Raw genomic sequence first — 26512 nt, forward strand, 5'->3', positions numbered from 1 at the left:
AAGTTTGACCTACTGATCTCAAAGTCAATAGGGGTCGTCTACTAGTCATGACCAATAGGCATACTAAGTATGAAATTCCTGGGTGCATGTGTTCTTTGGTTATTAAGTGGAAAGCATTTTTCAGCTTTAGATCACCGCCAACATATCGTTTTTTTTACCTGAAGGTCACTAGACTTTTTATAATTGATCATTGAACAACTTATATGAGCCCTACCAAAAGTGCCTGTCCATGGGCAAGGGCTACTGTCTCCCTATCATGATCCCCACCCATACCAAAACATTTGGCTGCTACTGTGTACAGAGAATGGCGCATAAAATCTTCACCACGCTTCAACCAGTCTGATGGATTTGACTTCTCAGCAAATACAGTCTCAGACAGGCCTGCAAAAAAACAAATATTTGGTGAAAACTAGAACTCCACGATTCGGATGTGTCGCCTGACGAATTATTTACTGTCGACATTATAGCTGTTGGATTCACATTTTATTCATTTATAGACAATGATGTTGCCATTTAAATTTCATGTGTAGGTGGCATATGGCATGTATGAAGTTTTAAGTCGATACCTCTTATATTCTTCAAAATATGCCCCGGACAAACTTTAAGCATGAAAATTAACAAAGATCTATTACTCTAAAACTAAGAAAGCAAGAGGTACTGTTATTGTGCACTGCACTTGCCCTCCATGAGATCTTTGTACATATGAAGTGTCAAGTTGATAACTCTAATATTCTACAAGATATACCCCTGACAAACCTTTAAGCATGCAAATTAACAAAGGGCAATAACTCTAAGAATATGAAAGCAAAAGTAACAGTTCTTGTTCACTGCACTTGCCCTCAATGAGATATATCTACACATGAAATTTCAAGTTGATACCACTAACAGTTTACGAGATATTCCCCGGACAAGTAAAAACTGGACGCGGACACCAACAAAGGGCATTTTCTCTTAAAATACAGAAGCAAGAGTTATAGTTATTGTGCACTGCACTTGCCCTCAATGAGATCTATCTAGCTATGAAGTTTCAAGTTGATACCTTTTATATTCTTCAAGATATGCCCCGGACAAAACTTTAAGCATGAAAATTAACAAAGGGCAATAACTCTGTAAACATGGAAGCAAGAGAAACAGTTCTTGTGCTCTGCACTTGCCCTCAATGTGATCTATATACATATGAAATTTAAAGTTATACCAGTTTATGAGATATGCCCCGCACAAGTGAAAACAGGACACGGACGCCAACAAAGGGCAATAACAAAAATATGGAAGCAAGAGTTACAGTTCTTGTGCACTGCACTTGCCCTCAATGAGGTATATCTAGCTACATGTATGAAGTTTCAAGTTGATACCTCTTATATTCTTTAAGATATGCCCCAGACAAAACTTTAAGCATGAAAATTAACAAAGGGCAATTACTCTAAAACTAAGAAAGCAAGAGTAACTGTTTTTGTACACTCCACTTGCCGTTCATGAGATCTATCTTCATAAGAAGTTTCAAGTAAACTCTTATATCTACAAGATATGACCCAGGCAAACTTTAAGCATGAAAATTAATAAAGGGCAATAACTATAGTTTACGAGATATGCCCCAGACAAGCGAAAAATGGAACGCGACGGCCACCGCCACCACCGCCAACAAAAGCAACCCCTATATGTCGCCTTTTCAGGCGACACAAAAATGAAGTGATACGCGCAAATCTTATTGAGAAAAACAAAATAAGGTAGCAGTTTTGCGAACTGAAGTACAGAAATATATTAAAAATAGATATTGTTAAGATCGTAAGTATAAATTGAAATGAAATTTCTCTTTAATGATAATTATGAGGACAGTATCAATTATTCATTTCATGTAACTAGCCAGTGGACTGAATGAAATCACTGAGGCGTGTCTAAGAACCAGGATAAGAATGATATTGAATACAGCTCAACATGAATAAATTACTATACAAGTGGCCATACTCACTTTTCTCATTGATTTCCTCCACCTCCAGTCCCTTCACCAGCTTGCGGGCTTTAAAGTACTCAAACATGGGTGCACGTTTATCATCGTCCTCATCAAATATCCACACGTTCACGCGGGCTCGTGTCAACGCTGTATACAGGTGCTTCAGTTCAGAGTTGAGCACCTTGTGTTGATTTGGGTTGAAATTCAGGGGCCGTGGTCTGTTTGGGGCTGCTAGGATGTCTGTGATAAAAGAATATTGACATTGCCCTGGTATTTTCTATAAAGAAAAAGTGACATTAATTTAGCATGAACCATTTAGTGTTGAAACCATTGTTAACCTTTTTGCTGCAATCTAATTAGACAAGTGGAATGCAATTTGACAAATGGTAATAAGAGGACATTTCAAATATTATTTTTTTTCAAATATATTACTTTTTCACAGGGGTAAAATGCTGATTACAGATTTCTTTCCTTAATTTTCAATGAGAACATCATACCTTCAAATTAAATCAATTAAAACAGTATAAGAATTGCTTTGTATTTAATATGTGTTCACAAAGTGTGAACGCTAAGGCATTATATTGCTTGCTGGATTTGCTACATCGAAAATACCACAACCATTGAAAAATTTGAGCCAAACGGGAATGCTTAGCTTCAGTATAAAGAAATTGGGCCTTTACATCCAGTTGGAGCCAACAAGGAATTTAAACCAACCGAATTTGAGCCAATGGGGTTTGACTGTCCCTATCTACAGATCTTAGAGCCTGCAAGTAACAACTAAAACCCTGTAATGAAACTATGCCCTGATTAGCTACTTAGGCAGAACCTACCTTTATCAATCTGCACAAGATTGTCATACACATATCGGGCTCCTGTTTGCGTCTGCTGGCTTAGCTGTCTCTCCAGGTACTCCGTTACCACTCGCCATTCCTTGTTTGCCTGGAGGGAAAGTATACATGAAGGTATGGGATATTCACACTAGAATTCAATGATCCAAATGTGACACCTGTCATCATCATCATCATCATCATCTAAGTGATCACCTCACTCAACTTGACAATTCTCGGGATGTTTGGTGCACCCATTATTTTTCTAGTAAAGGTCACCATGACTTTGACCTACTGACCACAAAATCAATAGGGGTCATCTACTTGTTCCAGATGTCAGTGCCTGACAAACTCATTCCTGTGTTGGCCATGCTTATCAGGGGACACAAAAATCTGCACAATATTTCATGCACATACCGTAAATGACTGGGTATTAGACACACTTTTTTCCCTCAGATTTCGATGTAAAAAGATGCCTGCGTTTAATACCCAGTAACATTTTTTGAACTTTTTTTCTGAGGTCAATTTCAAGCCGAGAGTTTGTTTAGATTTATGTAGAAAGGGATGTTACTCGCGTCATATTGATGGAGTATATACAGGTTAAAACGGCAGTTGAAGATCGGGATATGGTATATCGTAAGACGTTTAAAATTTAAAAAAAACATAGGTTAAGAGTTTTTTTCTCAGATTTTTCATGGATTTTTTTGTCTGCGTCTTATACCCTTTACCGTCTTACACCCAGTAATAAACGGTATCATTTTTTAGTATGTCTGTTGGCTTAGTTAGGGTCATGCAAAAAAATTGCAGCTGCACTATAATTATCACCCTGTCAGTCTATCTGACTGTCAGTCCACATTTTATATGTTTTTTTTGGTAAAAAACTTATCAGGCGGTCAAGATATCAAATTCATACTTTCTTAGCTTTCTCACAGTAACAATATGTGCTTTTCTGGTTTCTTATATGGTTTTGTTAATAACTTAAAATGATCAAGATATTATGTTTGAATTTTTTTCATAACTTCAAACCTTCTTTATTAAAGTGCTCACAGTAATAAAACGCTCTTTTCTAACAAGTTATGTAACTTATGCTTAATAATTGTCACATTGATGGCCCTTTTTATACTAAAAATAATGACATTTTTGTCTCTCTATTACTCTGTTACCACTCTCCACTCTTTAATGGCTGCCTGAGGGAAAATACAACATTCATCACAAGCCCTTCAACCTAAGAAAAAGAATGATGCTGAATCAAAGCCAATCCTGGTCTATTGTTGCTTCCATAAGAGCAAGGGGCATCAGTCAACAGTTATTAAAGCCAGAGTTATGGGCCTTTACACTCATGTGTGTATATTCTCTGGGAATATGATAACCATGTTTCAATTGAATACATTGAACATTTTTTCAAGTTATGGCAACAGTTAAAGTTAACAAGGAAGCCAATGACGCAAATGCTATCACAATACCCTGACTTTTTTCTTTTGAAAACCAACAAGCTGAGCTATTTAAACAATATCTCGTGACCGAAGATGTACGTGTCAAATTGTATTATTACTTGTGAGTCTTTAAAGAAGTTGTAGAGAAGTACATCATCAAATTCAAGACCCTTGGCCTCATATATGGTCAACACAAGGCCAAGTCTCAGCTCTTCCGGTATGGATTCTCTAGCTGCATCATTCACCACTGTAACATTACAACATGGTAAATGTAATATACTAGTTTGCCACTGTAACATTACAACATGGAACATGTAATACACTAGTTTGCCACTGTAACATTACAACATGGAACATGTAATACACTAGTTTGCTACTGTAACATTACAACATGGAACATGTAATACACTAGTTTGCCACTGTAATATTACAACATGGAACATATAATACACTAGTTTGCCACTGTAACATTTCAACATGGAACATCTAATACACTAGTTTGCCACTGTAACATTTCAACATGGAACATATAATACACTAGTTTGCCACTGTAATATTACAACATGGAACATATAATACACTAGTTTGCCACTGTAACATTACAAGATGGAACATATAATACACTAGTTTGTTACTGTAACATTACAACATGGAACATATAATACACTAGTTTGCTACTGTAACATTTCAACATGGAACATATAATACACTAGTTTGCTACTGTAACATTACAACATGGAACATATAATACACTAGTTTGCTACTGTAACATTTCAAAATGGAACATATAATACACTAGTTTGCTACTGTAACATTACAACATGGAACATATAATACACTAGTTTGTTACTGTAATATTACAACATGGAACATATAATACACTAGTTTGTTACTGTAACATTACAACATGGAACATATAATACACTAGTTTGCTACTGTAACATTACAACATGGAACATATAATACACTAGTTTGCTACTGTAACATTACAACATGGAACATATAATACACTAGTTTGCTACTGTAACATTACAACATGGAACATATAATACACTAGTTTGCTACTGTAACATTTCAACATGGAACATATAATACACTAGTTTGCTACTGTAACATTACAACATGGAACATGTAATACACTAGTTTGCCACTGTAACATTACAACATGGAACATGTAATACACTAGTTTGTTACTGTAACATTTCAACATGGAACATGTAATACACTAGTTTGCTACTGTAACATTACAACATGGAACATGTAATACACTAGTTTGCTACTGTAACATTACAACATGGAACATGTAATACACTAGTTTGCTACTGTAACATTACAACATGGAACATGTAATACACTAGTTTGCTACTGTAACATTACAACATGGAACATATAATACACTAGTTTGCTACTGTAACATTACAACATGGAACATATAATACACTAGTTTGCTACTGTAACATTACAACATGGAACATATAATACACTAGTTTGCTACTGTAACATTACAACATGGAACATATAATACACTAGTTTGCTACTGTAACATTACAACATGGAACATATAATACACTAGTTTGCTACTGTAACATTTCAACATGGAACATATAATACACTAGTTTGCTACTGTAACATTACAACATGGAACATGTAATACACTAGTTTGCCACTGTAACAATTCAACATGGAACATGTAATACACTAGTTTGCCACTGTAACAATTCAACATGGAACATGTAATACACTAGTTTGCCACTGTAACATTACAACATGGAACATGTAATACACTAGTTTGCCACTGTAACATTACAACATGGAACATGTAATACACTAGTTTGCCACTGTAACATTACAACATGGAACATGTAATACACTAGTTTGCCACTGTAACATTACAACATGGAACATGTAATACACTAGTTTGCCACTGTAACATTACAACATGGAACATATAATACACTAGTTTGCCACTGTAACATAACTAGTTTGCCACTGTAATATTACAACATGGAACCTATACTACACTAGTTTGCCACTGTAACATTACAACATGGAACATATAATACACTAGTTTGCTACTGTAACATTACAACATGGAAAATATACTTCACTAGTTTGTCACTGTAACATTACAACATGCATGGGTGAAAGTTGCAAATTTTCAAAATACTGAAAAATTAAGCTGGGGGCCGGGGGGCCGCAGGACCCCTGGTGGGTCCAGGGCATAGCCCTGGCCAGGGGCACAGGGGGCCGCCAGCCCCCGGAATTAAGCATTTTAAAACACATTTCAAAGCCTTTCCTTCTTTTAATCAATCAAATCTATGTTGTATATTTATAATATTTTTCGCAGCTTTTGTCAACATGCATGTACATAAGGCCCTTGACAGAAACATCCCTCAATACTTCAATTCTTGCTCATTAATCAAGAATTCATTTAACTCTGTAACTCATTCAATAAAAGTTAAAAAATGAAAAACAGAATCCAATTAAAAGATTTATATTGAAAAGTGTTTTGTATTTTTATCAAGTTACCAATCGGACCATTTCACACCCTTCGAATTGACTTTTGACAGCCATTGCCACCTCCATTTGTTTTTCGCAGGCTGTTCAAGCTCTTTAGTATTATACCCTGGGGGTACAAACTTCATTGTTCAATTTTTACAGCAGTATTTAGATTTATTTCATTGTTTATTTTTGCCTCCAATTTGCGGTATGGCGTAAAAGTCGTAATGGATACTGACCGTAAATATTCGGCTAAAACCGGCTTTTTCCGCCATCCAAGTTTTTGTTGGCGCAGAAACTGCCGAGGTTATTCGGAGAACATTGGAATGACAATGTTTTTTTTATGAAAAGAAACGACTATTCTTGGAAACGCTCGACTGATATCGCCGACAGAATTTTACCACTTATGGCAACGCTAGTTATAGAACGAAATTGGGAAACCAGTAGATTTAACTTTGTTTTATCTTTGATTTTGAGTAGATCGCGATGTTGATGATGGGGTTTGGGGTAAATCCCCCCCCCCCCCCCCCCCCCCCCCCCCCCCCGAAAAACTCGCCGGATATACATGATTTAGAAAAATGACCCCTGGGAAGACCGAAAATACGTATTAATATGGAAAACTTTCACCCATGAACATGGCAAATACACTAGATTGCCACTGTACCATTACAACATGGCAAATATAATACACTGTAACATAACAACATGGAATATACTAGTGTGCCACTGTAACATTACAACATGGAACATGTAATACATTAGTATGCCACTTTAACATTACAACATGTAATATACTAGTCTGCCACTTTAACATTACAACATGTAATATTATAGTATGCCACAATAACATTACAACATGTAATACACTAGTTTGTCACTGTAACATCACTACATGAAACTTTTAAGAAACTAGTATGCCACTGTAACATTACAACATTGAACATGTACTACACTAGTATGCCACTGTAACATTACAACATGGAACATGTACTACACTAGTATGCCACTGTAACATTACAACATGGAACATGTACTACACTAGTATGCCACTGTAACATTACAACATGGAACATGTACTACACTAGTATGCCACTGTAACATTACAATTAAAATTCAATTATATTTCATGTCTGTGCTAAGGGCTATTCCAGTAAAACATATAACCAACGGGTGGAAGGCAATTATTTAATTAGTATATAGGTGGGTGTCTTTTTTCGCTAATTTGGACCCAACAAGGTTTAATTTGCTTCTGTAGTGGGGTGCCATAATTAAAAAAATGCCTTCCCCCCGGGGGTTATATGTTTAAATGGAATAGCCCTAACTCTCTATTTACTAGTTTGCCACTATAACAAATATTTAACATTCTTTTAATAAAACGTCAACAAAAGACTCATTACAAGAGTCTTTAGCTCACCATTCCACATAATAACATTCAAGTTAAATTGTAAGTGAAAATACAAATGCAGGAATCCTAGTTTCAGTAATTTTTGTACTAAATCAATTATCACACTATAGCTCTATCACAGGGTAAAAACATTACATGTATTAAACACAATCTCTAATTACATACTTTACATGAAGACTTTTTCACATAAAGACCTTTTAAGGAAAAAGTTTATGCAAAGTAAAACCAACCCAAAATAGCCTGATGGGCCCCGAACTCAATATGTGACGTCTTCCTCCGATTCCCCCTGAGGAGCACAGCAAGGTCCCCAAAACTGCACGACTCCAGTAGTATTGGCTGGGGACCATGAAACAAGCCCTGATCTGGCTGAAGGCGGTCAAACGACTCGGGGAAGAACTCAACCATGAGTTCGAGAATACTGGTTGCCAGGGAGAGAATACCGGCATGAGAACGGTAGTTGTGGGTAAGCTGGTAGACCTGAACGGAAAACATGGGGTATTTTATGTAGTAATGATGAACATAAGAAAATTGAACAGTTGTAAAATGTCAGACATTTACAGTATATGAATACCTGTTTTGGGACCTCAACAGCCGATGTTTTGCCCATTGCCTGCATAGATTCTTTGGCTTGAAAGAAGAGCGACCGAAGATCACTAAATCGAAATGAGATGCCTCGCATAATACTCTGGGCAGTATCACCTGTGACAAAAAAGGGACATAAGAAACTTCAGTATCACCCTCGATAAAAAGGGACATAACAAAATTCAAGAATTTATTAGGAGCTAAAAAAGATTTATATCAAAGAAAAACCTGCAAGTTGGATTTGAAATATAATGGCCATCCTTGTTATGTTGGAGCATTGCACATATTTATTAGTTTTCACCATGACCTTGACCTTTGACCCCAAAATGATTTTTAAGTAACATCACCAAAATATGGACCTTTAACCAAATAACTCCAATATCTATTTGGAGTCATCTACTGACCATGACCAATGTGCATATCAAGTATGAATTCTGTACACCAAACAGTTCAAGTTATTCATCAGAAACAAGTGTGATGCCAAACAACTCGGATGACCATGCCCAATCAATCTCTATTGTGACTGCCATGCTTCAGAGGAGAAACAGAAGTAGTGAAATGTTTCGGGCAATCAGGTTAAAGCGTCACATTCACTACCCCTAGTGAAATGAATTTATTTCAACCATTCAGTAATGCTTTAATATTATAATTTAAGCACCTTGAGGCTCTAAAGTGCATTACAAAGAGTACTTCCATAAGCATACAGTATAATAGCACATACCTGTAAGAAACATGTCGTTAGGGTTCTGACACAGTCTGATGAGCAGACACAGTTCTGCCTGGGTAAAATCCTGAGTCTCGTCCACATATATCTGGTGGATAACCCATGGACGCCACTTCAAGACTCGAAGTCGACGGAATGTGTCGTGAACCAGGTCGGTCTCATCAAATAGCGAGTTCTGCTTCTTGAAGTGTTCATATTTCAGAAAGTAGGAGTAGATGGAGTCTCGCTCTTCAGAGAAATTTGGAGCTCGTTTGCGACCAAGTTTGAAATACTCTTCTTTCTCAAGGTAGCCATTGGGTTTGGACAGCGCCTCAAAGGAGCCCTACAATACATGTAAATAAAGATTTGCCTTGTCAACCCTGGATACTACAAATTCATAATAATATTTTAAGATTAAAACCTGGCATATATAATATTAAAACCTGGCATATATAATCAAATGAAAAACCCATTTTTTTTTGGAAATTCTTCCATGATTTAGGCTTGCAGGGGGCTTGCAGCTTGTTCAAATTTCACTATTAAAGCAATGCATAAAACAAGAGATCAAAAGTGCCACAGAGTGATCTCCAGCACTGATCTTTGGATTTTCATTTGAAAGTCTGGTAAAATTGTATTTTAAATAACGCAACTGCACAATATAATCAAGCTGAACTGTTCCAAAATATTTGCAAATAATTATCACACTTATGTTTGGACTTTGTGTTGGCTTACTCCAGGTTTTTTGTGGTGTTTTTTTTAAGTGTTATCTTTAATTTTAACAACGATTGAAGATATCATGTATAAATTCAAAAAATCCCCAGTCTTTACTAGTTTTGCAATATATATCAATTGTCTCTGATAATGTGGGAAACCACTTGTAAAATCGAAATTTATATATAAATAAATTATAGATAATAATTCAGATTCTGATAAATTTTAATAGACTAGTCCCATACCTTGATGAACGACATGATCTCTGTCCACACCAGGGATGGATGGTAGATGGCCTTTTTCTTGATACGAGGCCAAATCTCCTCCACAAACACAGTGTAGGTTATCTCCCGGCGAGGATCAACCTTCAAACACATGCACAATATAATTTCATTCCCGCATCATAAAAGAAGCACAGTGGAAAGAGATGTCAACGCTCTTTTTGATGTCAATAAATGGAATAACTTGACTATTCTCAAAGCCATAGTTATGGGCCCTGGTACACATGTTCACCATCATCACTTGGTAGCATGTGTACCAAGTTTTATGAGAATATTTTTATCAGTGTTTGAGTTACGGCCTATTACACACCACCACCCTCAACCACAAGGCTACCACAATACCTCTTTTTTTCTCTAAGTACAAAACAAGCATGCTCTCTCATTTCGTTTATATCCAGCAGTGCTAAAGAAATCTGGTCTTTCTAGAATGATCCATTTGTCTGATACTCAGCTAAATGCAGTCCACATTACTATAATAAAACATATAAAGCTTACCTTAAGTTTCTTTCCACTGGCTCCGCTTTGAATCTCCTCCACCTCTTCTTCTTCTTCAATGTATTCCTCTGCTTCATCCTCTGCGTCTGAGTCCTCATGAAGAAGAGGCAGGAAACTAAGAGGACCATCGAGGTCTGTCCATCCAGCAATGTCCACCTACACAAATACAAATATTATGTGTAACCATTAGCAGAATAAACACTCATGTATATTTCAATTTGGCTCATTCAAGAATTCCTTTTCCAAGTCCATGTGTTTTTCTTCATCAATGGTTTTTACATCAGTTTATGGGGTTAATAGACAGTGAGGCTTGGTAATGTGTTAATTCAAACATAAGTAGATGAAATAGCACTTGTCAGCAAGCTAATTTGAGAAAAGATATAATTCACCAAACGATTTATAGTTAAAGAACCAAACAGTTTCAAGACTCCAATGCAAGCGATACTTAAAGTACCTACAAAAAATTCAACCCGAGATATGGGATTCTCTTCACATGTACATACTGCCCTATTGATCATAAATGTATACCAAATGTTATGCTAATACCATAAACAGAGTAATTGAAGTTTTCAACAATGCTGACATTAATTACAATAACCTAACATTCTTTGATCAAGAGACCCATGAGGGCCTATGCTCTACTGGCATGCCTTTTTTAAGTAATATACTGTACAAATGTACTCATATTCAAACGGAAGCAATCAGTGAACCATGTTTCACAAAGGGCTAAGGGAAAGAACTACTACAACAAAACATTTATGTACAAAAATCTCTTTCAAGGACCATAATCCAGTCATGCATGAACGGATCTGGCTGGTTTAGACAAATGCAAGCACAGACATTGGACAACGCGCCATGGCATAAGCTCTTCTGGCCCGTAGGAAGTAGAGATAAAGCTTACAACCTTAAAAGGAGAGTCAACTATCACACTATGCAATACAATATATTACTCCAACCTTCAGACTCCCATCCTCCTTCCTGTCAAAGAAATATGGTTGTCCAATGGAGGCATCGAGCATCAGGAGCAGCTGTCTGGACGTAACAAACATCGGGAAGCCATAGTCCTCAACGTCCTGCAGTGTTAAATATAATGATACGGAGTATAACTTTGCATCCTGTGCAATTTTTATTATCAAATTATTAAGCTGACTGTGTAACTTTGATCAACGCTCAGAGTGAGTTGTAATTATTTGATGTTCATTTTTTTGGTAAGTTGTAAAGTATATCAGGTTTTCTAACATGTGACTTTAAATACATGAACTGTCTTGTTTTATTTTTTTATTCAGCCTTTCAGATATTAAATGCGTACATGTAGTCCAGCCACTGAATGTTTTTATATGGACATACTTAAGGTATGTAATTTACTAATACCCCTGTAAGAGCCTCATACCTGAAGTCTGGGAGGAAGGGCCTCGTCCTCATGCTGCACATGCTCTACCATGAGGTCATCAGCATGACTCAGCTCGTTGAAGTTTTTCTGCACCTCATTACAAAGGACAGCATTCTTTGTGATGAACACCTGTAATAATAATGTACATGTTGAATCATATAGAACATTTCTTAAAGACTTTGTCAGCTGTCTTGTCAATGAAAAATTCTTTTAACTTCCAGTTATTGATCAATAGATGATCCTCTTGCTATGCAGTTCAGGATCTCAATCATAGATATGATCCTTCTTGCTATGCAGTTCTGGATCTCAATCATAGAAATGATCCTTCTTGATATGCAGTTCAGGATCTCAATCATAGAGATGATTTTCTTGCTATGCAGTTCAGGATCTCAATCATAAAGATGATCCGCTTGCTATGCAGTTCAGGATCTCAGTCATAGAGATGATCATTCTTGCTATGCAGTTCAGGATCTCAATCATAGAGATGATCCTCTTGCTATGCAGTTCACCATAGAGATGATCCTTCTTGCTATGCAGTTCATGATCTCAATCACAGAGATGATCCTACTTGATATGCAGTTCAGGATCTCAATCATAGAGATGATCCTTCTTGCTATGCAGTTCATGATCTCAACCATAGAGATGATCCTCTTGCTATGCAGTTCATGATCTCAACCATAGAGATGATCCTCTTGCTATGCAGTTCATGATCTCAACCATAGAGATGATCCTTCTTGCTATGCAGTTCATGATCTCAATCATAGAGATGACCCTCTTGCTATGCAGTTCATGATCTCAACCATAGAGATGACCCTCTTGCTATGCAGTTCATGATCTCAACCATAGAGATGATCCTTCTTGCTATGCAGTTCATGATCTCAATCATAGAGATGACCCTCTTGCTATGCAGTTCATGATCTCAACCATAGAGATGATCCTCTTGCTATGCAGTTCATGATCTCAACCATAGAGATGATCCTTCTTGCTATGCAGTTCATGATCTCAACCATAGAGATGATCCTTCTTGCTATGCAGTTCATGATCTCAACCATAGAGATGACCCTCTTGCTATGCAGTTCATGATCTCAATCATAGAGATGATCCTTCTTGCTATGCAGTTCATGATCTCAATCATAGAGATGACCCTCTTGCTATGCAGTTCAGGATCTCTACCATATAGATGATCCTCTTGCTATGCAGTTCATGATCTCAATCATAGAGATGACCCTCTTGCTATGCAGTTCATGATCTCAACCATAGAGATGATCCTCTTGCTATGCAGTTCATGATCTCAACCATAGAGATGATCCTTCTTGCTATGCAGTTCATGATCTCAACCATAGAGATGATCCTTCTTGCTATGCAGTTCATGATCTCAACCATAGAGATGACCCTCTTGCTATGCAGTTCATGATCTCAATCATAGAGATGATCCTTCTTGCTATGCAGTTCATGATCTCAACCATAGAGATGATCCTCTTTTGCTATGCAGTTTAGGTTCTCAACCATAGAGATGATCCTTCTTGCTATGCAGTTCATGATCTCAACCATAGAGATGATCCTTCTTGCTATGCAGTTCATGATCTCAACCATAGAGATGATTTTCTTGCTATGCAGTTCAGGATCTCAACCATAGAGATGATCCTCTTGCTATGCAGTTCAGGATCTCAACCATAGAGATGATCCTCTTGCTATGCAGTTCAGGTTCTCAATCATAGAGGTGATCCTCTTGCTATGCAGTTCAGGATCTCAACCATAGAGATGATCCTCTTGCTATGCAGTTCATGATCTCAACCATAGAGATGATCCTCTTGCTATGCAGTTCAGGATCTCAACCATAGAGATGATCCTCTTGATATGCAGTTCACCGTAGAGATGATCCTACTTGATATGCAGTTCAGGATCTCAATCATAGAGATGATCCTTCTTGCTATGCAGTTCATGATCTCAATCATAGAGATGATCCTTCTTGCTATGCAGTTCAGGATCTCAATCATAGAGATGCTCCTTCTTGCTATGCAGTTCAGGATCTCAATCATAGAGATGATCCTTCTTGCTATGCAGTTCAGGATCTCAATCATAGAGATGCTCCTTCTTGCTATGCAGTTCAGGATCTCAATCATAGAGATGATCCTCTTGCTATGCAGTTCATGATCTCAATCATAGAGATGATCCTCTTGCTATGCAGTTCAGGATCTCAATCATAGAGATGATTTTCTTGCTATGCAGTTCAGGGAACTCAATCATAGAGATGATTTTCTTGCTATGCAGTTCAGGGAACTCAACCTTAGAGTTGAATCCTGACTATACAGAAAATATGCCATGTTTCTGAAATTGTTACGGTCATCTGTTTGTTTGGTTACCCATCATAGTCAAACTATTCATAATACATGTTTTGATATAAAAGGAGCAAAAAGTTGTAATTGATTGATTTTTTGAGCTTATTTGTCAGACATAATGCCCACAGACACTGCTACCAAGATTAATCATAATTGGATAATGAATACTAAAGGTCGCATCTGCACCAGGTCTTTCAAATGCTGCCATTGCCACCTCAAATGACCCCTAAAGTAATATCTAAAGTTTGCCTTTACAAGCAACACAGTTACTGTGTCATTCACTGTTGGCTAACAGTATCATCTTATAAGATAAGGATTACCTGGTGTAGATGGTCATAGGACATGTCCCCTTCTGCCATCTGGTCCTCTGGCTCAACTCCAGGGTCCGGTGTACTTGTTCTTGCTGTAGCTCCTTCACTCTCATATCTGCCTGTGTTGGAATCTGAATGATAATTTGCTTTTATTTTAAGCGTAAGATTTATGCTGGTTAGATGCAAGATTGGACTGTACTTAAATGTAATGGCAAACTAAGAGCCAACCCTATTAAATGATATAGCAAATTAGATATATGTGGGAGCCGACTAAAGGTACCTTCTTCAGGTTCCTCCTCTTCATCCTCGGAGAGTATTTCTACCATTTCTTGGTGTACAAACTCGACACATCGGGGCAGTAATGGGGCGTCTGCTTCACGTGCCTTCATCCAGTACTTGTGGAACTGACTCCATAGGCGGTACATACAGCAAGTTGTTTTTCCTGTTAAGGCATATATTTAATCTTTAAATGTTTAAACCTACAGGAAAACTATTGCGAAAATTAAGCCCAACATATCCAACTAAATCCCAGTAATTATAGAGTATTATCAAAGCCTGAACCTTCACCAAAACTCAAAAACTGTATACTTGTTGTCAGTTATAATACGCTCGTAAATATCAAGGCCCAGTACTACGACCACAACACTACAATACCTCGACCTATCTTCATCGAAAAACAGGTTACCATTTTTTCAATGAAATACAGACAAACTAAAACCTAATCCACATGAAACAGTACATTTAACCAATGTTTCACTTCACCCACCTGTGCCACTCCTGCCTAGCAGTAATATGGGAGCCCTTGATTCCAAGTTGATAATGGCATGTTCGAGGTCAGTCACGCGGAATGGGAAATCCACCTTGGTCTCAATGTTCTGTAGCACGTGGCTCACGAGTATGGATGAAAAAGAGTAGAACTTGAGGATGTGGTACTCCGTGTCGTTGGAACTGGCTGGTGGGAAAAACCTCTGCATTTCCTGTTGGAGAAAAAAGTCTTTTAGATTCTGAGATAAAGACAAATTTGTCCAGCTTATAATAAGAAAAAAAGTTTATTTTTCCCTTTATTGTGATCAGAATTAAAAGTGTTTAAGCAGATGACAGCAGGGATATAACTTAACTTTTCGGGACCACTAGCCAGCTGGGCTCGTAGCTTTTTAAATTAACGACCCCAGCATCAGACCCACGAGCCCTTCATTTAACATATTTTATTGACATCCAATTTAAATCACTGACTCACCCATTGCTTTTTACAAGGGAATGACAGGTTAAAAACAATTCAAATAGGCATAGGCAGCTTTGTTAAGGTTCTCAAAATGTTTGCTGGCTAAATGTTTTCAAAAGGCTTTTCTTCACCTTTTGGAATAGCAAGGGGCCTTTTGTGTGTATCACTTGTTTCATGTTTTAATACTGTCAAGTTTATACAATTCACAGTAATGACAAAAATATTTTACAAAACCGGCAGACGTACTAAAAACGAACCAAACCATGATTGGTATTCCACGGCCATGGGCGGTAGTTCGCCACTCGCCTTTCGAGCGAACTTTTTTTTATCGGTATTGGCGCCCATTTAAGGGAGTATTTAAGCACTGGCCTTTGATTTTTTCATATTCTTCAAAATGCTTTTGTTATTCGGCCTTGCAAGCTTCGTAACGCCCTCAAGAAATTTCCTCTTAAGTCTACATGGGCACGGCCATATTGGATTTTTCTGATGCATGATTGGCTCTCGCAATTATCCTATTTCCCGGCGCCCGGTACTCTTTTGCAAGAGGGTTTTCTCTGCGACCGGGAGCATATTATTCGGACCCCTACGAAAATAACGGACTCGCCACTCGGGCCAATTTCTTTTGAATTTCAGTCGCCCAGATCAGAAAAAGGTTGCCATTGGCGAGTGGGCGAGTGCTAAGTTATATCCCTGCTGACAGGGTCAACACTGACGGACAAAGTAATCCCTATGTGTCTTCCATGCTTTGCAGGCAACACAGTTATCTATTAAGGACCTTAGACTCAGAACAACTCACCTGATGTTGTTTCTGCATCGCTTCTTCAGAAACTTCCTCCTCAGCGTACAGTATTGGGTAGCGTTTCCCCGCCCCTAGGGGCAAGGTTTGTGCGTCCGTCTTCATTCCCCGGAGGTTCTTCTGTATTATACAATCCTCCCCCCTCTGGTGCGACTTTTTAATACGCTGGACACTCCTAGGGATGGCATATAGGATATGATGAACACATAGTCAGTGAAAATGAATCCTGTGGAGGACATGGTCACATTTACAATTCAGCACAATAAGCAGGCAATTGCAGCCATTTGTAAAATAATTTGAGTATTTGGTCTTTAATTCAATTGCAATCATTATGATCACTGATTTATTAATTCCAACAATTGGATTTAGTGTGACTGCCTCCACTGACCTGTTATTGTGTAGGACGTCACATGTAAGACCACAATTTGCAATCAAAAGCAATCTGAGCCATAATGTTGCTAATTCATGGTGTGGGCAGACCTTTATAAACAATTAAACATTGACAAACCTGTAAATTTTGTCATGGTCCAGTACAATGTCCCAGACCCGGATGATTTCAGAGTAGATTCTTCCTCCCTTCACTGCCTGTGTTATCTCCTCTTGCTCTAGATGTAGACGCCGCTCTGCTGTCTCACTCAGCCTTGGAGAGAAGGCTACAGCTAGCTCCCAGATGATCCTTCTCCCTGTCAAAATTAGCGCAATCTGCAATCTCTGCACTTGTGAAATGTTTGTTGGGCTTTTGATCAAAATCTTGCCTCTATTTCATAAAAATCTTAAGTATAACGAGCTAAAGTATTTTATTTCACTTGGTAAATTATTTACTTTAACAACAAACCTTCAATGAACTTGGCCTCACATAGGTTAAACGTGTGGGCAAATCCTTAAATTTAATCATTAACTCCCTCAACCTTCACCAAACCTGACCTTAAACAGGTCAAGCCTGGAAGGCACGTTGCTTAAAGTTAATCACTAACTCAATTCAACTTTCACTTAACTTGGCCTCAAACAGATCAAGCCTGGAAGGCACGTTGCTTACAGTAAATCACTTACTCAACCAACCTACACCCAACTTGGCTTCAAACAGGTATGCGTGGGAGGTCTTGCATAGATGAGGCCACCAATCCCTGGTAGCCAGAAGCTGATTCTTGTACCGGATAAGCTTTGCTAAAATCTAAATAGCTAAATCCAATTTACCTTTACTGAACTTTGCCTCAAACAGGTTAAGTGTGGCAGGCACATTTCTCAGTTTCTTGCACAGATGGGGTTGCCAGTCCCCGCTAGCCAGTAGCTGGATCTTGTGTACAATGCGCTGCTTTAGCTCTGTGGTTACGTGTCGATCTCGCAGCGTCTTCCACACTTCTGCGGTACACTCAACTTCCCATTCCAAGTTGTCAAATACCTGGAGTATAAAAAACATATAATTCATTTTTAAAGGTAGATTTACATGACACGCATGAACCCTACCATAAGGCTTATTTAATTTGTAGCAGTTTTCTCTCTTACAATCTAAGACATCTCAACTAGGTATAATAGTTTGAGGGTACGATTATATGATGGGATATAATACTAAATCTAGTGTATATGGGAACGTCATTCCATTCTTATACAATCTTAACAAACTTAGGAAAGCTGCTTGTATCTACACATGCATATGGTAGTATATTGTGTGCAAGTTCCATTAAAATTCATCCAGAGGCATTCAAGCTTTATTGAAATTTCAGTTCTCTTCCATTACCTGAGCATCAATGATAAACTGATCCTCTTCTTCATCATCAGATTCCACAAGTTGCTCTTCTTCAATGTCAGTATCCACATTTTCAACAACATTTTTGTCATTCCCCTTTCCTTCTTGTTCACTGACAACACCTGCTTGTTTTTCATCTTTGGTCTTGACTTTTAGTTTCTCTTCTGCTTTGTCGACAAATTCACCATCTTTTCCTGTATCAAAACGGTGATCTCCTTTTTCCGTAACTGCATCAACTGTATTTATAACAACATTATCACAAGCAATGTTGCTCCTTGTAACATTTCCATTGTTATTTACTTCAGTGTCTGCACTGGTAAGTTCCTCATAGGCACTTACAAAACTGTCCTCATCTGCTGAGTCATCAAGTGTGTCAATACTGTTGGCACTTTGTTTGGTAGACGGAGCATCATTTCCTTCAGCATAACGATTTGCTTTGAGCACTGTTCCATCATCAATTTCAGAATTACTACTCAGTTCATCCTCCCAAGTATCTTTAACAGCACTTGCTTCACTTATACTTCCCATTTCATCTTCACCAGCATCAGTCTTACCAGCTTTACCAACATTTCCACTATCTCCGGCACCATCAATTGTACCTTTCTTAGTAGAAGGACTAGAGTCGATACTGAATACGGAATGTCTGCTATCAGGCAGTAGTCGGATCAAACCTTCAATGTCTTTCCTCCTTTTCTCTTTCACACTTACTGTCTTCACAACCTCTGGAACTGTTTCTCTGCTTAGTTCCCTATCTGCTGGCCTTGAGTTGTCATTTAACTCTTCAAGATTGGAGGAAGAGTGGTTCCCCTTATGCTGGTGTTTCGGGAGGTAGGTTTGCTCCCTTGATGGCTGGACAGATGTCGCAAGTCGAATAAATTGTAGCCTGCGGTCATTTTTCTTGATTATGTAGTGTTGGGGCAGCTTGCCATCTTTGTTGCAATAGTTTGCAGACAAGGTCCGTCTGCAAAGAGCCTCGGTCACCTGCAGAGTAAAAATTGTACAGGTTTTGAAAAAAAAAATCTGCACAAAATTCACCAGCCCAATAAAGCTGATTTACACCAAAATTTAAAGAAGCACTCTTACTCCCAAATAAGATTTACCACCATTAATATAATAGTTTTAATGTACCAAAACGGATGAAAAAATGTCAAAAACAATGGTTTTTATGAAGGATACCAAATTTAATTTGAAAGTAAGGTGCAGAAAACATGGTGTTTCTATCTTATGAGACTATAGTAGATCGCAGTAACTCTTTTAGAACTCACCAATCATTTAATATTTTTACGTTTTCAGCTATTTAATACATGGTTACAATCTTGTTATCAGTAATTAATATTTTCCATAAATGCATTATTTAGTAAGTAGTAAAAGATTTATCACTTAAAATTTATGTTTGTTATACATGTATATGTATCAATTTTGAATCAGAGTTTCACTTCAATATTTTACTATTCCACTATACCCACCTTGAGCACATGGGAGTTATACTTGGCGCGAGCTACAAGGTGGAACAGACAGTCTCCGTTCTTGTCCGACTGTTCGGGGTCCAAATGAGGATACTTCTCATGACTTTCCTCATATTGATCCAACAAGAATTCTAACATGGACAGGTCTGAAACAAAAGTAAACCATTCAATTGTAACTCTTAACTGTAAGAAGGTACTATCTACTTCTGAACTGATATTCATTCTTGGAAGAGCATTATGGAAAAACAATCCTTGCCATTTAAGTTCACTCCAAAGCCATTTTACTGTATAACATGTAAAAATAAATTCATTTTGAAGTGATGCGGTTTTTTCCTTCAATTTCCTCAGAATTATGTCTAGAGTTTTTCATGGTATTATAAGGCTATCGATTTTAAGTCTGATACATGGGGTAAAAACAAGCTTTTATCCATTATAAAAGCAAAGGGTGAAACCTTTTATCCATTATAACTATTACGGGGTGAGAACAGGCTTTTTATCTGTTATAACCATCATGGGGTGAATTATCCATTATAACCTTTTATCCTTTAAATCTAAGGTGTTTATTAAATACAGCCCCTGTTTCACTTTGGGCATAAATTTTGCACACCCTTATAATCACTTACTTTTCTCCTTTTCCAAGACGATGAGAGTGGCAGCATGTATGGGAGTGTCCCCCTTGTACACTGACATCCCCGATATATCGGCACCACGCTTGACCAGCTCACATACCACACGGAAATGTTCAACCTCCACCGCTGACTTGATAGCTGATTGTCCATCTGAAACAGGGATCAAAATCAGCACCAGTCCAAAAACTTTGACTATATATTTTTTTATAACATACCGTTATGGCGCAGGAGTGATATAACCCCATGCAATAATTTTCATATATCACTAGTGTAATAACTATGCAAATAAGGTAACCGCATCACAGAAAAAAGTATTCATACGCGCTGTCAAAAATGTAAACAAACATTAGAAATGATGTTTCAAACAAAATCATGTCAGTGTCAACAAACTCAGTTCCACGATGAAACGGGAGGGGGAGACAATCCAAATTATTAAACATTAATTACATTTATAATGCAATTGTCCCATAAGCTATTGGTAGATATCAGTATTGTATTAAGTTACTGGCTCCCAAAGGGTGAATTTTTACAGTAAAAAGCTATACTTTCAAACAGTACAGAAATATGCGGAGACTACCAAATTTTATTTTATTTCTGATATAAATAGAATTTAAATGTCATTTTGAATCAACAAAAAATTATGATCTCATTGAGTTGTTTGGGCTGACAGTATTTCCACTAGTTGACAATTTTACAATAAAACCATCAGCCGTCTTATATTTATAAATTGTCACCTGCTGTAGTTTACTATGTATTATGTGGAAAACTAAAGGAATCAGAATATGAACAACAATAAGCACAAATGGGTACTATACTTAATTTTAAAATAACACAAGATATTTTAATAATTTGCCAAGCCATAATCAAAGCGCAGTTACGGAAGATCATTTCACAGTTGAAATAAAGACAAAAAAACAAACAACAATATCTTACTGTGTTTTCGGACATTAATTTTACGATAGCATACATACCCTTTGGAATGATACCAAAATTATTTGACGTCACCTGATATCAAAATGTAACGTAACTACCAATGGCTTTGATGGCATGACAAGCTTATTTGTGCATTGAGTACCCAATGGCTTTGATGGCATGACAAGCTTATTTGTGCATTGAGTGCCTAATGGCTTTGATGGCATGACAAGCTTATTTGTGCATTGAGTAACTAATGTCTGGCTTTCACAATTTACATGTCCCTATTTTCACAATCCAAACAGCCCTTAGCTAGTATTCAGTATTGATCTTATTCTTATCCTTAGAAATGCATCAGTGTGTCCATTCAGTCAGCTAACTATACAGGCCAATCAAAAGTGTTAATTTTTTAAATCAAAACTGTTAATTTTTTAATCTTAAACTTAAGTTAATTTTTTTTTTTTTAAAGTTTCTTATTGAATACAGCCCCTGACCACTTCCACAAAATGGAAAAATAAGAAATATTAGTATGACTTACTATCAGAGCCAAGAGAGGCCCCACTGTTGAGCAAGTTGACTACAATCTGCAGTTTAACGTCCTCGGCTCCCAGTAGAGACAGTTCCCTGATCACGGGCACCACCGACAGGCTACAGGCAAACCCTGAAACAGAGCATATTGTATTCATTTGATACTGTTGAGGATATGCTTTAATCATAATAGTGAAATTGAGAAACACTTTTGTACAGGAATGAAGTGGTTTATTCCCCATTGGCCCCATTCCCCTCCTGAACAAGAGCTGTCACAGTATGTGACGAATGCCCCCGAATGTGACATTGACCTATGAACAAGGTCAGTACATGGAAAGTTAAAGATCAAACAAATACATATGGCAAGTTATTTTAAATTGCCTCTGAACATAAAAAAAATACCACCCATACTTGACAACCTACATTTTTATGTCCTTATATTCAGCATTCCATTGTGAAAAAACACTAAGTGTATCTTTCATCTTAGAGGTAGGGACAAGGGTCTTGCACGTGACACGTGGTCTTGGTATGTCGAACACATGTGGCAAGTTATTTTCAAATCTGTCCATACAAGAAAAAGTTACAGCCCGGACATAACAATCAATACTCTGTATCCTTATAATGCAGCACTCCATTGTGAATAAACACCTAAGTGTGACCTTGACCTTAGAGGTAGGGACACGGTTCTTGCACGCGACACATCGTCTTGGTATGTCAAACACATGTGACAAGTTATTTTATTATCTGTCAATACAAGGGAAAGTAACTGCTCAGACACGACAACCTATACTCTATGTCCTTATATGCAGCAATCCATTGTGAATAAACACTAAGTGTGACCTTGACCTTAGAGGTAGGGACACGGGTCTTGAACGCGACACGTCGTCTTGGTATGTCGAACACATGTGGCAAGTTATTTTAAATTCTGTCCATACAAGGGAAAGTTACAGCCCGGACCCAAGTTATTGAGCCGGACACACGGAAGGACGGACGGTGCGATTTTAATATGCCCACCTTCGGGGGCATAAAAAGTCAATATTTTACTACTGCCCAACTAAAAAAAATCCCTTTAAATTTCCTTAAAACAAGAGCTGTCACAGTATGTGACGAATGCCCCCGAATGTGACATTGACCTACGAACAAGGTCAGTACATGAAAAGTTGATCTTGCCTTTACGTGTCAATACATATGGCAAGTTATTTTAAATCGCCTCTGAACATAAAAAATACCACCCATACTTGACAACCTACACTGTTATGTCCTTATATTCAGAATTCCCTTGTGAATAAACACTTAGTGTATCATTCACCTTAGAGGTAGGGACATGGGTCTTGCACACGACACGTCATCTTCGTATGTGGAACACATGTAGCAAGTTATTTTAAAATCTGTCCATACAAGAGAAAGTTACAGCCCGGACATGACAACCTATACTCTATGTCCTTTTATGCAGCACTCCATTGTGAATAAACACTAAGTGTGACCTTGACCTTTGAGGTAGGGACAAAGGTCTTACACGCGACACGTCGTCTTGGGATGTGGAACACATGTAGCAAGTTATTTGAAAATCTGTCCATACAAGGGAAAGTTACAGCCCGGACACGACAACCTATACTCTATGTCCTTATATGCAGCACTCCATTGTAAATAAAAACTAAGTGTAACTTGACCTTTGAGGTAGGGACACGGGTCTTGCATGTGACACGTCGTCTTGGTATGTGGAACATGTGTGGCAAATTATTTTAAAATCTGTCCATCCAAGAGAAAGTTACAGCCTGGACACGACAACCTATACTCTATGTCCTTATATGCAGCACTCCATTGTGAATAAACACTAAGTGTGACCTTGACCTTTGAGATAGGGACACGGTCTTGCACACGACACGTTGTCTTGGTATGTGGAACACATTTGGCAAGTTATTTTAAAATCTGTCCATACAAGGGAAAGTTACAGCCCGGAAACGACAACCTATACCCTATGTCCTTATATGCAGCACTCCATTGTGAATAAACACTTAGTGTGACCTTGACCTTTGAGGTAGGGACACGGGTCTTGCACGCGACACATCGTCTTGGTATGTGGTACACATGTGGCAAGTTATTTCAAAATCTGTCCATACAAGAGAAAGTTACAGCCCGGACACGACAACCTATACTCTATGTCCTTATATGCAGCACTCCATTGTGAATAAACACTAAGTGTGACCTTGACCTTTGAGGTAGGGACACGAGTCTTGCACACCACACGTCGTCTTGGTATGTGGAACACTTGTGGCAAGTTATTTTAAAATCTGTCCATACAAGGAAAGTTACAGAGCCGAATGGACGGAAGGACGGACGGTGCGATTTTAATATGCCCACCTTCAGGGGCATAAAAACATTTTTGAGGAGCATTGACATTAAGCAATTGCAAAAATATAGAACCATTCATGAATATGTTCATAGGTTTGTTAAATAAAAGGTTGAAAAACAAGTTGAAAATTATATGAATCATTTTAGTATTGTTCCCCTTTTTGCCAAAACGATGCTATTTTTCCCTTTAAAAGAGCCCTACCATCATTCCCTTATAAGCGGAAAAAAACCCACTGGTGTATGTGTGGACTTTCCATGTGCACTATGTCATTATGGACTTTTCTTGTGCACTATGTCATCAAGGTATGTGCACATTGAACATAATTTGAATGACACGTACGATAGCATGAGGAAAGTGGGTTATGATCAACTGTTACAAAATTTTAAGGACAAGTTCAGAGTGACATTTCACAAACAACATTTAAACTAAACTGCAACTCTTAAAATGCCATCATATATCACAACCCCTCTAAAAAGAAAATTGTATTTTGCATATTTACATACTACGTCTTATAATATCCTTATATTATTATTTATAAATTTCAAACATTTCTTTTAAAGGGCCATTTCAATATAGAATTTTAGTTGTTATCTACAATTACGTTAAAGGGACTAGACACCAGATGATACAGTTGCAAGAAAAAAAGAAAATTGTCAAAACCTTACATAAAATTGACATCATTGTGTACACTCATTGAGCCTTACTTACTGATGTATCACTTAAAGCTTATAACACATTTTTCCAATTCAAAATTTATTGGGGTTGTCTACCACTTAAAATCCCACATTTAAACTGTGTTTATTTATGATTTTAATCATGTAAAATGATTTATTATATACCCATCATAAATCCACATATAGTTCATATCACAAAATACGGTAGTCCGTATTCCACTCCAGTGCAAAATACTTCCGTATTCCACTCTTGTGATGTCACATCATAACAAGTATCATTGTGTCATGTTAAAATGACGTAATAAAACAAAATAGTGCGTCGTTAAAATGACATTTATTATGAAAACATGTGTCTTTCAAGTGATCTAACCAGTAATGTATATAATAAAAGGGTTATTAGTATTGAGTTTTAATCCAAAATGTCGTATTCGACTCTCGTAGATTTTTGCAGATTTTAATTTCACTCAGCCTGCCCCGCGTGAAATCTGAATCTTCAAAAATCCACAGGAGTTGAATACAATCTCCCGGATCAAAACGCAATACTAATAACCCTATTGTATTATCGGCCTCCTATTAGCTGGCATTGACAATTGTAGATTTGTTTTGGTGAAATACTGTATTTGCCGATTATGGACGATCTGATGTCTAGCTCCTTCAAACCTGTTCAAATGTCACAAATGGCAATATAATTTAAGGTATTTTTAAATTATTGATGACTAAAAAATCGGCTAAGATCTTTTTGGTCCCATGCCTTGCTACTACGTGCTTGAATAAAGTATTCCTTACAAAAAAACAACCGCTCATAACAGCTTTGTAAATTAACTAAAATACATTCTTCATTGAGCAGATATATGTTGAGTCATTAGGATAGAATATTGCAGCTTTTCCCCGCCTACCTTTAAGCTGGTCACTGCCATGTTTGGTTCTGTATCTCCTGACTAGAATGTCAAGCTGTCTCCACTTGTTTTTGGTGGCCAGGTTTTCTAGTATATCACCCACGTACAGCTTGCCAAGCCCCAAAAGACTGCTGTGGATTTCTAGGAAATAACAAGGTATAGCAGGTGTAGCAGAGATCTAAAAAGCTTTTGCACAGGTAAGATCTCCAGTCAGTTTAAAATAAGATGATTATGTGGTATCTACCATTTCAATTAAATAGTTGAATAAACGTTGCGTTATCATGCAGTCCACATATTGAATATATCTATTTACCTTTATTTAGTTTATGAAAATAGACGCTGAGAACTTGCCAATATTTTTTATATAT

At 37.5% G+C, this 26512-nt stretch overlaps 1 protein-coding gene across 3 annotated transcripts in view; it reads right to left on the minus strand.

Annotated features, from left to right (window-relative positions):
- Positions 1–26512, minus strand: part of LOC128219718 (TPR and ankyrin repeat-containing protein 1-like) — a 78409-nt gene that overhangs the window by 11910 nt on the left and 39987 nt on the right. For all 3 annotated transcript variants that reach the window (XM_052927653.1, XM_052927651.1, XM_052927652.1), the window contains exons 26-47: positions 26145–26285; positions 22232–22354; positions 20776–20931; positions 20153–20298; positions 18678–19667; positions 18137–18341; positions 17451–17625; positions 16943–17117; positions 15691–15901; positions 15205–15366; positions 14934–15055; positions 12275–12403; positions 11841–11957; positions 10885–11040; positions 10354–10473; positions 9416–9740; positions 8684–8811; positions 8343–8589; positions 4328–4455; positions 2779–2887; positions 1967–2188; positions 215–381 (exon numbers count right to left, since the gene is read on the minus strand). In XM_052927653.1, coding sequence (XP_052783613.1) covers positions 215–381; positions 1967–2188; positions 2779–2887; positions 4328–4455; positions 8343–8589; positions 8684–8811; positions 9416–9740; positions 10354–10473; positions 10885–11040; positions 11841–11957; positions 12275–12403; positions 14934–15055; positions 15205–15366; positions 15691–15901; positions 16943–17117; positions 17451–17625; positions 18137–18341; positions 18678–19667; positions 20153–20298; positions 20776–20931; positions 22232–22354; positions 26145–26285 — 4454 coding nt within the window. The remainder of the gene's footprint in view (positions 1–214; positions 382–1966; positions 2189–2778; positions 2888–4327; positions 4456–8342; positions 8590–8683; positions 8812–9415; positions 9741–10353; positions 10474–10884; positions 11041–11840; positions 11958–12274; positions 12404–14933; positions 15056–15204; positions 15367–15690; positions 15902–16942; positions 17118–17450; positions 17626–18136; positions 18342–18677; positions 19668–20152; positions 20299–20775; positions 20932–22231; positions 22355–26144; positions 26286–26512) is intronic.

Source organism: Mya arenaria, chromosome 15 (genome assembly GCF_026914265.1).
Source record: "Mya arenaria isolate MELC-2E11 chromosome 15, ASM2691426v1".
Lineage (NCBI taxonomy): Eukaryota > Metazoa > Mollusca > Bivalvia > Myida > Myidae > Mya > Mya arenaria.